The sequence below is a fragment of the Diadema antillarum genome, unplaced genomic scaffold, assembly GCF_040938485.1.
Source record: "Diadema antillarum isolate AM-2024a unplaced genomic scaffold, OU_Dant_1.0 scf00000019, whole genome shotgun sequence".
NCBI classification, from domain to species: Eukaryota; Metazoa; Echinodermata; class Echinoidea; order Diadematoida; family Diadematidae; genus Diadema; species Diadema antillarum.
The window spans coordinates 2,838,704-2,857,028 of record NW_027270908.1 but is presented as its reverse complement, the minus strand read 5'-3'; the positions used below and the strand labels follow the sequence as shown (position 1 = coordinate 2,857,028).

Here is an 18,325-nt window from a genome sequence, read left to right as displayed (position 1 = left end):
GTTATTACAGTGTTCGTCATAACGGAAGTGCACTGTAACACATTTGTAAGGCATTTTCGAATACATGTGTATATGAAACTATGTATTTTTCATGTGATGTTGCTGATCAACTGGATTTCATTTTTTTTCTTCTTCTTTAAGGATGAAAAGAATGGAGAAATCTGGTGTTGAAAATGATAGTAATGCATAATTGTTTACTGCGATGGCATGAAGTGTGTTCCGTCGGTACTGTTGTATATTCTAAAGTAAAACTATTGACCATGAGAATCATCACCATTATGATATGCAGATGAATATAATTTATTGAATTGTATATGTTGATGTATGTGAACGATTACTAAATTTGATACCAAATAAAAGGAAACATTTGTCTTGTGATTGTCTTTAAAGGGATGGTATAGTTTTGGTTGGGATAGTTCTTCAGATTTCCAACTTTTTGTTGTGCGAGATAATGAGAAACCTCTTATATGAAATATGAAAGAGAGTCCTATTCTAAGATGAACTCAAAGTACAATGCATATTCTAATATTGGTTTTGAAATGGCCGAGATATCCAACAAAGAGGACCGAATAAAAGGTAGGACATTTCTGTCTTACTTTAAGTTTGGATATCTCAGGCATTCTAAAACCGATTGCTATCAAATTAAATTTGAACTTCTCTTAGAATTGCACGCTCTTTAATATTTCATAAGTGATTTCTAATCATCTCGCAAAAAGTCCAAATCTGAATCCCTCCTCTCAACCAAAAATATACCATCCCTACAAGAGTGTTGAGGTAATAATTCCGTTGCATTGGGAAGCTGATGTGGCCGAGTGGATAAAGACCACGGGCTGTCAATTACTAGATCCCAGGTTCGAGTCCCTTCAGCGGCTGTGCCCCTAGGCGATGCTCGATACCCCTATTGCTTATTTCTTCGAAAGAGTTTTAAATGCTACGGTCCCCTGGTTGCATGCTTAGCGCCCAAATAAAAGAAAAAATGCAGTGTACTCCCGTTATAACGAAGTCTTCGGGACTGGCGATTTTCTTTCCTTGTATCGAAATTTCGTTATAACCGAACAGTGCAGTGTAATTATAAATATTATTAGCCTACATAGATGATAATTTTGGGACCGGAATTTTTATTTCGTTGTAACGAGAATTTCGTTATAGCCGTTTCATTTATAACGGGAGTGCACTGTACTTATATCAAAATCATTCTTTGCATGCACTTCACTCGCTGATGTCTTTACAGATACGACGCGTTTAGTCGAGATACAAATATCACAGTGCACACAAGTTTACGTTATTTGACCTGTTTTTTATTACATTTCAGAAAAAAATAATACATGGACAACTCATACACTCTGATTACTATATTTTGACTCCAAAATTAATACAATGAATAAGTTTGTGATACACATGCATAGACTTCATAGAAAACAAGGGAGGAAGCAATGCGATCAAAAGTACCCTTATCTGGGAATATAAAAACACAAAACGATCTTTCAAAAACTGAACAATTAAAACACATTTGTCCAATACGTATGATGTGTTCGTAAATGCCAAGGCCTGTAACACACGACACAAGAAAATGTGCCAATACATTTGGCAATACATGTACATACCAATGATGCGATGTTAAAATTTCGGAAAGCTTCGCATCACTTACCAAATCCATGCTGTATAAAAATGTTAGCTGCTTGAAACGGTGTTAATACGCATAATAATGCTGATGAGTATAGTGCCAAGATATTTAACGTTTGCGTTTCGTTGGTAACATGAACGGAATAAAAGCTTGAAATAACCAATTGAATTCTCTGATATATCAAACTACACAGTTACACATGTCAAATATAATTTTGTTTCTTGATAAAAATAATCATTACCTGGTAAATGGAGAATAATTTCTAGAATCTACTGGAATATAAGCATTATTTACACTGGAACATTCTGGAATGGCAAATATACAAGTTGGTCCTTACAAAATTCGCACCAATGTGTAGGAGTAACAATAATAATGATAATATATATTATGTATAACATGAATTAATTGCATATACATGGATACAATCCGTATCTCTATGATGAGTATATGTATCATACACTTGTGTATCATTCATTGCAGAATGTCAAGATGCAATATTATTAATGACTATAATGCATATAAGACCAGTTTTCGCGATATCGTCTGTAAGAAGAAAATATATTTAGTGTGGCACATGAATAAGATTATTGATCATATCTATTCATGCACTGATGTGAATATTTCCTCAGTCAATTAGCGCGTAAATTTTTCAGTATTAATCCACATACATACCACTGGTAGCCATAATAAATGTTATACATTACCAGGTTGGATCAAACATCAATGCACTATGAAGAAGGCATAATTATCATAAAACTCCCGACATCCCAAAGGTCGAAATATGAACTCTATAAGCCATGTATACCATAGTCTATAATCTTATTACATCTCACTACGACACTGGTCTGGAAAAAACAAAACAAAACAACTAAATACTGACGGCAGGTAAAATCTGGGCCAAGTTGTTCCTCAAAGTCTGCCTTTTTTTATACCCTAAATTTGATCAGTTTTTCTTTAAGAAATACTATGCATAGCCCCAGCAGTCCAAGACTAGCTAAATATTATTTACAACGGATACTGCTCAAAGGCCCGTAATACAAAATAGACACAACTTTTCTTTTTGTGCGTCGTGTTAATACATATTAAAGTCTTCTAAGAAGCTCTGGATAAGACCCAATTTGCTGTTAGATGTGACTCGATATTCATCCGTCAAGAATGATATCAAAGAGCAATTAGGCCTAGCTGGATTAAACCAGATGTGGAAACACTCCGTTTTGTTGTTGGAAGCCATTACATGTTATCGTTTCGTAAAACGCAATACACAATGGAGCTAAAACAGTCGTCTCGGATGCTGCGTCCGTGTTTTACCTTACAAAACACTAGAAAACAATCATACAATAAGCACAATCTTATATCTATACAAGCATACAAGTGCGTAGATTTTACACACTTTGGCAGCTGAAGTCCATGTTCTATAAAACGATAATACAAAATATCGTAATGAATACATGTTTGAATAAGTTACCTCTGGTAATATAACAAAAGTCTCAAATTTTAACCTGTAGTTTGATGTGGCTGAAACACCATTCAAAGAAAAAGAAAAGAACATTCCGCCGCATGTAGGATAGGTAAAACAAGAATATTGTCAAAAATGTATTGACGTATTATTTTGTTCTCATAAGAATAAAAAGATATGCAACATAGGTTCACCTTATTCTCCATAAGGTAGACAAATGCTCCTTTTGACACCTCGCTCTGCTCCTATCGAGGTTGGCTTGTAACAGCAAACTGTTGTAGATCTTTCCAAACTGGGCGAACCCCCTGTCCGGCGGTGTATCTTTCTAGCCCTGGGAAAATCGGACATTCCCCGCGCTGTTGAAGCCACTCAATCTTATCTACTAAACAGAGTCTTATTGCTGTTTACTTTGCTTCTGTGATTAGAAAAAAAAAAATCGCCATTACAAAGTTAATTTCGGAAGCACCAATCATATCTTTCAACTTTGACTCGACCCTTGTGCACGTGGTCTGCAGAAGAGCCGCAAAGCCATATCCAATTTGTCTGTATCTGGCTGCGTTCTCGCAGAGACATGTAATTGTCATTGCTGTAAGCTTGACCGCAGTTATTGCTGTTTGACGTCACAAAGGACATAGCACAACAGACATTTGCCCACACTACTTTCGTGTGTTATACTGATTTAACGTCCATGCGCACATTAGATCTTCAAGGTTTCATCTGCTGATAATGCCAAGACTAAACTCTAGAACCCATCCACCAGTAGATCCGCCACACATGTCGCCTCCCCCTTGCTGTTGGTTGCCATGATCGAATACTCCCCCTCATCGTCCTCCTGGATCCTCCTGATGATCAGCGAGCACAGGCCGCCGTCGTCGTAGTCAAAGATGAATCGAGCGCTCTCCTCGATCTCGACGCCATCTTGGAACCACTTGATATCCGGTTCTGGGTCACCTGCCACTCGGCAGTCGAAGCGCGCGCTGTCTCCTTCGAAGACCTCGCAGTCAACCATCTCCTTTGTGAAGTGAGGCGCTCCCGGAATGTTCTGGTTCAAATCCTTCCTCAGACCATCAACCTCGTCTCCTTCTTCGTCAGCGCCGTCGCTCGCCGCTTCCTCGCTAGCCTTTTTGTTGTCGTTTGCTGATCGGCTGTCATTTAATTTCACATCCTCTACTTTGGGTTGCGCATTAAGCTTCACGCTATCCTCTCGCACGATAAGCTCGCTCTCGAGTTTAGTGTTTTCGGTCTTCGCCGTAGATGGCGCTGCAGAAGACTCGGTCTTTGCTTGGATGTCGCTATTGGGAGGCGTTGGAAGCGCCGCTTCACTTTCCACCTTCTCCTTCGGCGACGGAAGCGCCGGGGACTGGGCCTTGGTGTCGGCAGACTTTTTGGCGCTTCCGAAGAGCGAAAGCGACGCCATACGCCCGATGGCACGAACGGCTGTGGCAGTTTTCTGTGGAAATGAGATGGTGTTGATGACGATTAGTAATGTATTTAGAACCTAGAATTGATGATACATATCAGCATTGGTCTCATTCAATCGAGAAATGACTGAGCAGTGAAGTTCAGTTGTTGCACTTGTTCTTCAATGATACTTGGTTCACGCCACTCTGTATACTGACGAGTTTTTCTTTTCCTTGATAAATCAACATTAATTCAAATTAATGAAATATGTTAATTCGCAATTCTTGTTGGCGTAATTTGTAATTTTAAACAGAATACGAGTTTTTGCTTTCCTGTGTCAGATCTGGGTTCTGCATACACCAGTTGCACTCCAAGAAATTTCAGCAATTTATTCAAAATTATATAAAAAAATTATGATAATGATGCTCAAATATGGAGTAAAAGCATTAGATAAAACGAGCTTAGAAATGTTACATGAGTGACGTCATTGGGTCAATCAGAATATGAAATTAGAAATTATTATAGTAATAAACTGAAGCATCACTGCATATGAGGTATGAGTTAACAAGGCCATGAGTTGTGCTTACGTGACTAGCCATCTCATAAATGCCCGAAATACGTCAGTGGCTGATCTTTAGAAGTGCTTCCTTATATCCCGTCCTCTTTCCCCAAAAAACGTGGCTCTCACGAATTAATGATAGATTCATTTATTTTCTCTCATATGAAAGGGTCGAAAATTAACCTTGAATTCCAATGTTTTATTCGATCGAAATATGTCATATCAGAGCTTCAAATGAGAGAAGAGCTACAGTGCACTCCCGTTATAACGAACACGGTTATAACGAAATTCCGGTTACAACGAAGTAAACTTTCAGGCCGCAACATAATGGCTCTCTGTTTTTTATTGTTTATTTGTTCGGTTATGAAGAAATTTCGATATAACGTTTGAAAACTGCCGGTGTGGGTCCCGAGGACTTCGTGATAACGGGAGTCCACTGTATAAAGGTGCATTTTAAACGTTTATTTTAAAGTCTTCAGTTTTATCTTTCTTGAGTGTCTACGAGGCATCAGTACGATGCGTGAAGATGAGCCGTGACGACCTAAAGTAATACACTGTTACGTCATGTCTCGGATGGTGACATTGATTTGCACCCACGTGACTTTAACCAAGACATATTTATCATTCCTATCCCATTATATGTATACTTTGAGAGACTCTTTAACCCGTAGATTAACCGTGATTTTAATTGCGTGCATGTCCAGTTTATTAATATACTGACAAATGAATAAATAATGATTGAGCAGGTTATCGATATGTAAAGCACAAAATTATGATTGAATGCAACGACGGACGATAATCATAATCGCATTTATGAATGATTTGTGAACACTTCAAACCTCAGTCTTGCATAAAAAATTCAATCCCACTCTTAAAAGGAAAAGATGAGCTATTAGGTTTATAAACAAAAAAAAACTGTTAGTAGTTCCTCTTCGCAGATGATATAAGATATGAAATAACCCTCGAATATTAGTACCACGCCATTGGCTATATTGCGCCCCAAACCACTCTGTTTTGAATAATAAAAGCAAACATGTTGTTGGTGATTGTTAGTATTAGCACCGCACACAAAAAGCGAGCACCGTATACCACGTGTACACGTACATCGTCCGTTGATTCTTCCACATCAGACGAGCTCGAATCTAACTCGTTTGATCCACTCTGCTTCAACAGAAAGATGTGAAAACGATTTCTACCCTTTAACTTTGAAAACTTGCGACACACATGAGTAACATTCATAACAAAAAGTTTATCAGCCTTTGGCAAAAAGCTCTTTTGAACTTTTTTCTTTATAAGAAAGGAAAGAAAGAAGACTCCGTACGAAGAACAGGTAAACGAACAAACAACATGAAAGACGGGAACAATAATTAAGAAAACATACGGTAGGTCCATAGAAAATAGATCAAGATGAAACATAAATAGAGTATAGGCTACAGAAAGAAAGGAATTTTTTATGCCCCCTCAATAATAACAACCCCCCTAAAACATATCTTATGTCAAGTATTCTTCAGGATAAGACTTTCAAATTGGTAACCTGTTCATGTGCTTTGTCAAAGTTTATCCGGTAATTTTCTTTTAATGTTGAAAAGGAGAATAATTATGCTGCATGAGTTGCCATTGGAACCCTTCGGTATTGTTAAAATAAGACAATAAAAGATACCAACAAACATTATATATTATATGCAACTCATTTAGATCTGTTATAAGCCCGTTTTGAGGTATATACAAAGGTAAATAAGCAATATATACTCTGGTGTCGACAGAGAGTACATGTATAACTTGGGAGATATCTATACAAAGAGAAAGAGAAAATGGCTAAAGAACATAAGAACAATCTTTTGATTAACAAGTATATGGAAAGCGAAATTCCCCCAACCATCCCAAATTTATCACCAACCCTTTTATATGGCATGTAATGATTACCCAAGGAAAAGATATCCACCACATACACACATATACATATACAGGATGTTACGAACTTGAGGGGAGATGGGGCTTGGGGGGGGGGGGGGAAACAAGAGGGAGATTATACCAGACTATGACATAAAGGGAAATAGATATCACAGTAATACGTACACAATGACAACTACCAATGAACGAAATTGAAGAAAAACGAATATAGATATGGAATTTGAAAGCAACGGAAGCGACAAAGGGGAACAAGGGGAAACTTATTTGAGAAAGAGAAAGATACTCTCTTCCGAGATGTAAAAAGCACAGCTTTTTATGCACCAATTCCCAATAAAGCAGCTTTAAAGAGAAAGCCATCTTGAAAGAAATCCACTTTAATGAGAGCAGTAAAAAAATACAAAGATCGCTGCAGCACTGGGTTTGCAAAATTCATTATATTTCCTTTTGTTTGTATAATCATTTCAAGTAGCCCTCAAAGACGGTGGCATCATTTGAGTATTAACATTGGTAATTCCTAGCAGTGCTGAACATGATTTACTTGATGACCTTCCGCATTTTAATTGATATGCTTTTTGTTGTAGTTGGTTTTTTTTTTGCATCGCCCTCAAAACTTGGTAAATCCATCCCTTCACGATAAATTCAGCCATGATTGGTTTAGGAATATTCTAGGTATAGGTGAACGTACCTGCCACCTTCTCCTTGCCACAAAGTTCTTGAGTTTGGCAGTGCTGATCTTGTTGCTCTTGAGGTCACTGGAGTCGTTTCGCAGCCACTTGTGTTCCAGACACCCATCGGCTGTCATCCTTTCCCTGTAACCATGGATACGAAGAAGTTATCTACAGTCTACTGCAGTACTCATTCCAATTCCTTTTTCAATAATCGAACCACAAATTATCCTCATAGAGACAAACAATACAAAACGACTATACAAAAGAAGCATAGCACTAATAATATTGACACCCCCCCCCCAAGAAAACAAAACAAAATAGAGCATCCCATGTAATGGCATTTTTTGAAGTATAGATTATTATTCTGAAGTTTAAAGGAAGGACTGTAGAGTATTTGAAAAGGTATGTTTGGGAAATAATTAAGTATTATATATTAATTTGTTTTTTTTGAACAGGAATACGAGACTAGGTTGAAGATGTATCCATTTTTTCCTCCTCTCTCCCCAAAAGTAACCGAAAATGATCTATGTTTCATCTTCTAAGTAACTTGAAATTACTCTTGAAACTGAGCTATTGACACCGTCTAAACCTTTGATGTCATGAATAAGAACCAAGATAAATCGGCAGTAAAGTTATTGCGTTTTGAAGTTAAGGAAAGTAAGATATAAAAGCGTTACAATAAGTGTATGTATGACGAGCGGATCCTATCACTAAAATAGCAATATGACATACAACATTAAAATCAGCTCGAGAGAAAAACAAACAAACAAACAATGGATTTGCGGACTAACTCTTTCTTCTGGATGAGCAGACCGTCGATGAAGCTCTTTGCGTCCTCGGAGATGGCGTCGAAGGCCTCGTCCTCGAAGTCCCACTCGGCCAGGGTCACGTTGTTCAGCGTCTCGGCGTCGTTGTCGCCCATGAAGGGAGACAAGCCGCTCAACCTGGGGGCGGAAGGCGGACGAAACGATAATCATAATGTTACATCAGCGATCACGAGGTTTTCACTATCTATGCGTGTATATCCAGATAATGGACTTTATGATAAAAAAACAACTTACTGCTCAGACGTAGCTACACAGTGAGTTGGAGGTAGCTGAATTGGGCATGGTACCCATACCGCACCGCTCTACATCAACTTGAGAAGTAGAAACTCGGTAAAGTATGATATATATGTAATGCTCTGATATATTATGTCGGTATCCGTGACTTACCTTGGCACAAAACTATACCAGAAAAATATGTGGAAAAATTGATTAAGATGTCACACAAACACCTCTTCACATGGCATAGACTTTTCTTTCCTTTATCATAAACCTTTCTTTATCCCCCCCCCCCAAAAAAAGAAGAAATAATAATAATAATAATAAATAAATAAACAGATAAAAATCGCATGTAATATCAATAGATAAAGTTTGAGAATCTTTCTTCGGCGAGCACTCACAGAATGTAGCAGATGACCCCGACGCTCCACATGTCCGTGGTGAAGCCGATGGCGTCGTAGTTGATTACTTCCGGGGCGACGAACTCTGGCGTGCCGAACATGACCTTGGTGCTCTCGCGGGGGTTGAACGCCCTCGCTAGGCCGAAGTCGATCAGCTTGATGCGGCTGCCCGTCTTGTCGACGCAGAGGATGTTCTCGGGCTTGAGGTCCAGGTGGAGAATGTTCTGCTGGTGCATGTGACGCACGCCCGTACTGATCTGACGCATGAACTTGATGACGTCACATTCGGTCAGGCAAAAGTCGTCGTCGATGACCCGCTCGAACAGCTCTCCGCCGTTCACACTGCGCCACACATACACACAAGAGGCAAATTATAACAGGTCACATTGACAATTTTATCAACCTGAAACCTTAATAATTGATAGATTGACAAAGAAAAAGCTGATCGGCTACAAGTGGTTACGGACAGCTGGCATACAACTATTGTTTGTTGCAATAACTTTCGTTATACTGACAATTTTTGATATTTCAGAATTTTTCTGTCCACGTGCACATTAAGCTCATCACTTCCTCTAAGTTACACTTCAACTCTACTCGTTGTGAATAAATCTGCCTATCAATATTTCACATTTATGAATTCAATATTGGCCCTGGAGGATCTAGACTTTCGAGCTTCTCATTTCATTATGTCCTCTGCAATGTGTATCAGTACACAAACACAAATAAAACAGACAGACACTCCCTGTGACACGCTCAGTCTCAGAGACACTGACACATACACGGACACGGACACAAAAAGAGGCACACACAAACATAGACATATACGCACACACAAACACGTCAGCCATAAACATTGTAGACATACGCACGCAAAGACACTAGGACATACATATAGACACTCGGACACACACATAGACACCCGGCGGACACACACATGGGTATTATTTAGGTCCATATACTCACATCTCCAGCACCATGATCATCTGCTTGGGTGACTCGAAGGCGTCGAGGCATTGCAGGAGCTTGGCGTGATGGAGTTTGTTCATCACCTCGATCTCGTTCCTCACAGCCTCCTTCTCGCTAGCCTTGATGGTCTTGATCATCTTAGCGGCGTACTCCTTACCGGTCACCTTGTCCACGCACTTGTGTACTGTGCCGAATCGACCCCTGGCAGTGCATCGATAATTTATGGGTCAGATCATCCTATTTAATACACCTGTTTCATGTCTTCAAATGTGTGGACATACCCCCCCTCCCCTGCATGACCTGGTAATGAACTATTATTATAATATAAGCAGGTTTGCTACTGTATTTAACTCTCTATTCTATCCCTCATCTAAGGACTTTGTAACAAGCTATTGCATCCACCTGTATACTCAACTTATTTCTATACCGGCAATGTATTTTGTATGCATTTAGTTGTTGCCATGACAGACAAAACTATTGTAGGAGGAAAATCTAGGGCAAGCTATACGCGATAGTCGGGGACAAGCTTTATTAGGCAAGTTTGTATAAACTTTGACTCTCAGAACTTACTTTCCGAGAATCTCCTTGATGGCGTACTTCTCCGAGAACTCTTTGTCGGGTTTGATGGTCACGTGACGGAACTCGACCTGCTCTGCATCTTCTACATTAAAGAGAACAAAACCAAACGAAACAAAACAAGACAAATTACTACCATTTTCCTTGTCTATGATATGTCGGTGGCAATTACAAGTCAACAAAGCACCTCTAACAGCACATTTTTAGCATGTATGCCAACGTTTTCATGATTATGTACCATGAACTTCCAATCACAGACGAAACGAGCGAGCTTTAGATCTGCGACGCGAACAGTAAGACGACGCCATTTTGGCAAAAAAATGGTGTTCTGCAAATACTCGAGACAGCTGTTTCCCCGTCCGGCGGGGGTCTGCGTCGCCTTCGCGTTCGCGTCGCAGAACTAAAGGTCGCTACTATCATCGCAAAGGGCGGTAATAGATAAGCATGGTTTGTATGGATGGGTGATGAAACTCGTTCACTTTATGCCAGTCTCCGACTGGCTAAAGGCAAAACCCGAGATACGATGATTCTGCCTGTGGCGATAAATCTTCACGCGACAATTTCAAGTCTGTATACTTAGACTAACCAATCGCTCACGCATCAACACCCATGCGACGTATATGCGGCTATGCCCATAAAAAAAGTGTGCTACTGTACTATGCTGATGCTTTAAAGTTCATTACCAGTAGGTGTATATCACAATCTGAAGTATGATAATAAATAAAGACACGTACGATGTATATCCTCAATTCAACATTGTTAGGACTAACACATATCATTCATTATCACACTAGTGTTTGAACAAACGACAAATTTAGGGATGAATCCTGACATTACTTTTCAATCACATAATCACCTAACTTTGAATCTGTCTTCATCCTTTATTTCAACATGGATTTTTCTCATTTTCAAAATTAATCAAAGGCACTCCGCCACAGCTTCATGTGTTTCTTTATCTTCTTTCTGCTTATATTCCTTTCTATACAACAAGCAGCAATAAACAGGAGTTGGCTTACGATCGGAGTCAGACTCGGATTTCGCTGGTTGCGCTTTACTCTTCTGCTCCTTCACAACCGTCAGTATCTCATCGGATTCCTGGCCCGCTTCGCTGATCCCAAACTCGTTCTCCGAGCTGATCCGGAAGATGTATGTTGTTTCCGCTTTTAGGTCCTCCAGACAGTGGGAGGTGTTGGAGACGGTGGCCACGCGTTGCCATCCCTCGGGTCTGTCCCCAGCGGTACGCATCTCAATGACGTACCCGGTGATTCGGCTACCCCCGTCGTAGCTGGAGCCGGTCCATGAGAGAGTGAGTGACTCGCGAGTAACGTGTGAAGCGATCGGCTTGCCCACCGGCGGGTCGGGTTTGTCTGGAATCGAACGAAGGGCAAAAATTGCATCATATCACTGCTAACACCACTGTCAATTTCAATAATGATCTGTGCTGGTGACCCCTAATGAAATTCATTCATTCAAGCGTATGGCACAATGTGCCTGGTTGATACCGTTTGCTGCCCATTGCTAGTCACAGTGGGAGAACCACGACCGGCTATTTCAGTAAATCCAGGGTGTTTCATGTGAAGAAAAGAATGTGCATACATTCATATTTTTACCATTACAGATAGGTGCTATAATGTATTAATATTACGAAATGAGACAAATCTTTGCTGATGTCGAACACCACCCCCCCCCCCCCCCAATAAAAGTCAGCATCACCACCAACACAACCATCACCACCGCCGCCACCACCAACAAAACAACAACAACAGACAAACAAACAAACAAACACAAAATGCCGGCTTGGTCTGTCGTCTCACCTAGTACGCTGACGTTGATGGTAGCCTCATCGGAGCCGAGCTCGTTCTCCACCAGCAGGGTGTAGCGGCCGGCGTCGGCGTGCGTGGCCTTGCCCACGATCAGCGTCGTGCTCGTCTCCGTCTCGTCGACCTCGATCCTGTCGTCCTCCTTGATGGTCTTGCGGTTCTTGCTCCACACCACGACGTCCGGCTCGGGGATGGCCACGAAGTTGCACGTGATGGTCAGATCCTTGCCAGCCATTGCCTGGACGGAGCGAGGGGCATCCTTGATGCTGGCAGGAGCTGTAGATGACGTCATAATGAGACATTTTCGATTGTAGTCATTTACAGTACAGTTGTATTTCGTTTTCATTATACTTCATTTATTTCCACCACCGAGGTAAAAGAGTAAATGTACCAGCAAACAATACACAAGACAGTATAGTATCATATATTTACACACAAAAAAAAGAAGCAAAAAGAAAGCAATATAGTATTCTGTGTCGGCTGCTGTTCAACGACATGTAAGGTGGGATTGAAATTATAAATATTTCATTTCGTGAAATGCCAACTGGAATCTTTTTTTTTTAAAGTAGAGATGTACGGCAATATTTGAGATAAACTTCCGGACATAAAAAATATTACACTTTTGTTTTATCCTTTGTGTGCAAGGGACTTCAGACAATGTGTTCAACGATGTGGGATTTCTGTATGTGTCAATCGCCACTCAAAGGGTTAATTTTCCAGGAACAGCCTTGACAGGTCAATGACCTTTGGATTCTTTCCTCTCTATGACTCTATAATGTCATGATTTGTACACAGTAAATATGAACATTGCAAATTTAAGTATCCTTAAATACTACCATTTTGGCCTGATTATTGACTTCGCATATATGTTTAACATGATAAAATAACAGCCCAATATTATGGCTTAAAGGACTGTTTTTCATTTGCCCGTCATTAAAATATAGAAAGTTCATGCCATCACTCAGAGATATATAATTACAATTTTGAGTAATTGATTCATAAACTACAGACATAATTCACTGAAATCATACGACTGAGTGACAAACTTGATGTACATGTATATGATTATTTTAACGTTGCAAATATGTGATACTAAATTTCGTCGGTTAATGTTTTGGCAAAGGATAGGCAGTGCGTAAGGGACCGGACCGATGGTTTTACGAACCCGTAAACATGCCCTCTTATTACATGCACTAATACGCTCCACTTTAAATGTCATGGGGAGTACAGAATAGGATTATGCGGCAGACCGTTCGAGATTACCGCCTCCCTTTTGAGGTTTGTTCTTGTCTGCGCCGTGACATTTCAGAACACAAACTGGTTTGGCATAATAATATTAGACTTGATGATACCCTTGGTCTATTCTAAGGTAGTGACCCTTATTTGCTGGAACATCTTTTATGTCCCCCCCCCCAAAAAAAAAAAAAAAAATCGACCTCATTTTAGCTGCGACTGATGAATTTTTCAAAAGGTATACTATATAGGTCAAGCAAAACGTCTTCATTGTGGGTAATGTGATAATATTTATACAGTATTACGTAATTGCGAAGAAATGCATCCTATATTCCTTCCCCTTGGATTTTATGAGTGATGACCCAATATCTGACCGAGTGCCGTATTAAAAAAAAAAAAAAGGAGCATTGTGGGGTTTGTCGACCAAAACCGACCGTTAGCTCCGGACTTGTACTTAATTGCAACGTTATTTCTACAGAGGTGCATTTGACGATTTTTTTTTTTTTCAATTAACTCCTCGTCCCTCGTCATTGACCACATTTATGCTAATTAGTGAGGAATACCACGGAAACAAGTTAATCAGACGTACCTCTGGACCTTACATTTGGAAACAATATGAGGAACGGTGTTGTGCATGGGCTTAAAATCCAATCACGCCTTGTATACAGAGCTTTACAAACAGGCGAAGTGTAGACGTATTTACTGTCGCGATTACAACGGTGATAATGTACACTTAACGTATGTACGCTGTGGTGTCCCCTTGTTTGTAACTGGCAACAATAAAATCGTGACAGGCTGATTTTTTTTTTTTCGAGTGTAGAGCGTTAACACAACACACCGATGGGTCAACGTATACAGGTAGATGAACTCACCACATACAAAATTGATAATACCACATAATGTAAATATTGTGTGATTTGGATGCGATTCATACATTCATTGTTAGATTGCTGGTTTGTGGCAAATTCTTTACAAAGATGCATGTGCTGTACATTTCCCGTACCGATTGTCACATGAACTTTACTTTGATCTAGGATAGTTGGTTTTCAGCTGACAGAGTTTGTTCCCATTTGACTTCTTACGACGTTGTAATTCACATGACTATTTCATATCACCTAACCATTATAAATCAATGTCTTGTTAGAACGGCGCATGATTTTGATAGTTCTGAACATGTTTCATATCTTTCACAAAGCATAAATGCACGTACATGTATACATCTATGTACCCACTGTCTCATTTTTTTCCATTTTCATTTCTTTGGTCAAATATTTTGCTTCCATGCCGAAATTATGATTATTAAAAACCACACTACTGTATAATTAAGGCATATAGAATCTTTATTCACATCAAACAGTTTGCTGTCCTAAATTTACCTCATGTAGTAAATTTATGTCCAAAGAATGCAAAGAAAAGAAAATTTAAACTTTTAAGTGATATCATTCTTCCTTTACGAAATGCTCTTTGTGTCTTGTTGTTGTTGTTGTTGTTCAGTAAAGGAAAGATAGACAGACAGAAAAAAGAGAGAAATATACAAATATATTATTATGTACTCTATATCTGCTCATATTATGTGTGCGCGTATATTTCTTTGAGAGATAGACAGAAAGAGAAGAAAGAGACAGCTATGAAGATAGATAGAAAGAACAGACAGACGACTCGATCGATCGATCGATCGATCGATAGACAAAGACAGAAGGGCAATTCCGTATGGGAAGGGCAAAAACAGCAAAATTAAAAGTTAAGTAAATGCTCAGAAATTTAAGTTTCCCGTACAGACGGATTGTTGTATTTACGGAAACAAAAAACCCTTTACCAATAACTTTCCTCGTTTTTGTTGTACACACTTTTGAAGTTGGAAGACTATTTATTGTATTTATCTAAAATCTTACAATATTAAATGAAAATTTAAAATGAAACAACTTAAATATCTCTCTGCTTTATCCATACTTCCACATTTTTATTCCTATGCTTCAACAATCACATTTAATGAAGCATTCAGTCACTCTCATTATGATATTTTTTGGAGAAATGTTCAAAATCTACTGACAAATTGACGTAATTCCGTTACCATAAAATTGAAAAAAGTTTTCTCCTGAACAAACTAATCACTGATTTTTTCTCCCCTTGTAAATTTTTTCTCTACATGTGACTCCCTGAAAAGTCACAAAACATTTTGTGAAATATCTCCTTCAGTTCTTCTGTAATTGTGGTAACGGAATTACATGGTAACGGAATTACACGCACATCTAATATGGAAGAGAATGACATATCCTACTTTCGTGCCAATATGTATGTGAACTGTCCATGAAATAGCTTCAGGGCATTATTATTGAGCTTAACAGTGTTAGTGATTGGCAGTAAAGGAGTGAAAGTTGAAATAGATGTATGGTATGATACACTGACATGACTCAGCATACAGTGTAGCTGGATACCTCTGACAGTAAGTCCTGACATCAGGGTACACGCTTGACAAGACTTCTTGTGCTGAAAGTCTCCTCCCTTCCTTCACCTTCTCTCATGTACAAGAACTACATGTGTACATGGAGACTGTGCTAACTGATAACTTTATAGGGTTTGCTACAGATACTCATTCTCAATACTGAATTCTGAGATATCAATTTGTATATTTTCTTGCTAAAAAGTCTCATGGTTTCATACAAAATCTAAGTATAGTGATGAGGGACTATTAAATGGGTGTGATGCAGCATAAATTGAACAAAGGTTACAAAGAAGAGGAAGGACATAAAATTTCTTTAAAAGGAAAAGAGAGCACTGCTACTGACAGAGAGAAATGATTTTTGTGAGGAAGGATCAAGAATTTAAGAGAAGGATCATACACAATGTGATAGAAGTCATTACTTGACACGGGATGCCCACTGAATGTGACACCTTTGATCTTTCTGTATGCTAAAGGCTTTATTATCACCAAGTCGATAGTCTGACCTTTTATTGAACATGTCCTGTTTTCATCCTCAAGTCCTTTATCTTTAATGGTAAGTGTATGACTATTACCTTCTTTCATTTGTTTCTTAGATCTTTCCTCCACAGAGACATGTATTTTGATTTTCATGCCCATTTGATACAGAGCATCTGCTACCCTTTGAAATTTGTTCTTTAATCCTTTCTTTTTAAAAGGAATAAAGACAAAAACACCATTTGTGATGAACATTTACCCAGTCAGTAATTGTGATACAGCTCTGAAATGTAACATTTAAGCCTATACTTTCCAATCCTAAGAAGATTTTAAATATTAAAGTCAATGGGCTTCTGCTTCTACCTTTACTCTTCATGTTACCATTTGCTGTACAATCCACTTTCCTTTCATACAAGTGCCATTACAGTGTATTTACAGTGTATTTTATAATTTGCTTTCAGGCAGTCAAAATTCAACTTACTGCAAAAGAGAAGATGCACACTTCTTGTGAGTAAATATATAGCAACACTCAGGATGAGAAAATAGACAAAGTCAAAGAAGAAAGACAGAGACAGGAAACTTGTAGGAAAATTATAGGCTTAGTCATGATTGTGTTTCTGAAGACGTCATTTGGAAATTTTGTGTGGTAAGAAGTAAATACTAACATTATTCACAGGTTGATTAATCTATCTCTAACACAGTGAGCTGCAGATGGATAAAAGAGGCCCTCTTACCTTTCTATGAATTAACAGAATTTGGTGGACTCACTCTAATGGTTCAAAGAGTTGTAGTTTGTCAAAGTTATTTTGCTGTTTTCTATTTCCTTTTAGTTTAGTTCATTTTATTTTGGTGGGCTTAAGTAGGACTTACACTGTAAGGGAATTATCAAATTATGCACTACATTATATACCAGGGGGCAACTTCAGCTATTAGTAAAATGTCACAAGTTTTTAGTGATTAATATATGCCACAACATATAGATGATAATGATTAAGCACTGGTGCAGTACCATATAAGAAAATTTTCTTTTCTATTTATGATTGAATTGTAATTTGTTATACTTGTCATTGAACCACAACTGCATCTCTTCACTTTCCAAATTAAAAGTTTCAAGCATCTGTAGCGTTCATCCTTAATATTAAACATTGTGTTCAATGATGGGGCTGCACATTGTGCTCTTGCACTGTAAATTGGCACTTTATGATTTAGATTTAAATTCAGTGTCAATCCGGACAGTTTTTTATCATTTTCTTATGCATGTGCACATCATATTTATGTAGAATACCTGTAAGTAATTCACACATATTGTCAATTATTGGCATATTTAGGAAGAAGAAACAGAGAAATCTGTCTTGCATGATATCAACAAAAGAAATACAAGAAAATTTGAGTATTGTTGACTGGATTTATAGAATTGTACTTGTGTAGGGCTATTCGAGCGTAATTCCGTTACCATGTGTCTTAGATGTCATTTACCTGCAGAGTGTGAAATTCTTAACTTAAAAGTAGACAAATTTTGATGGATGTGGTACTTAGAAGTTACGAGATCTTGATTGACATAGTTACAACTTCAATTCACAGTCGTTAGCATGAACATTTTATGTTTTTTGACAATAAAAACTCATTTGGCACCTATACACTTGTAGCAGTTCAAGGTCAAAGGCTAGAGAGTACTTATTTAGTGGTTATATTATAGCTAAAGGCATAAGCAATCTTTATCAAGACATTTCAAAATACATGAGTACCAAGA

At 38.5% G+C, this 18,325-nt stretch overlaps 1 protein-coding gene across 1 annotated transcript; it reads right to left on the bottom strand.

The window, feature by feature from the left end:
- Positions 1–3,822: 3,822 nt before the first annotated feature.
- On the bottom strand, positions 3,823–12,717 carry LOC139728625 (myosin light chain kinase, smooth muscle-like). Its single transcript, XM_071639568.1, has 8 exons — positions 12,420–12,717; positions 11,622–11,972; positions 10,600–10,690; positions 10,027–10,230; positions 9,064–9,405; positions 8,411–8,563; positions 7,637–7,760; positions 3,823–4,530 (listed from the first exon to the last, which is right to left on the bottom strand). Exons 1-8 carry the CDS (start codon positions 12,715–12,717, stop codon positions 3,823–3,825), a joined length of 2,271 nt encoding a protein of 756 aa, XP_071495669.1.
- Between the last annotated feature and the right edge of the window lie 5,608 nt (positions 12,718–18,325).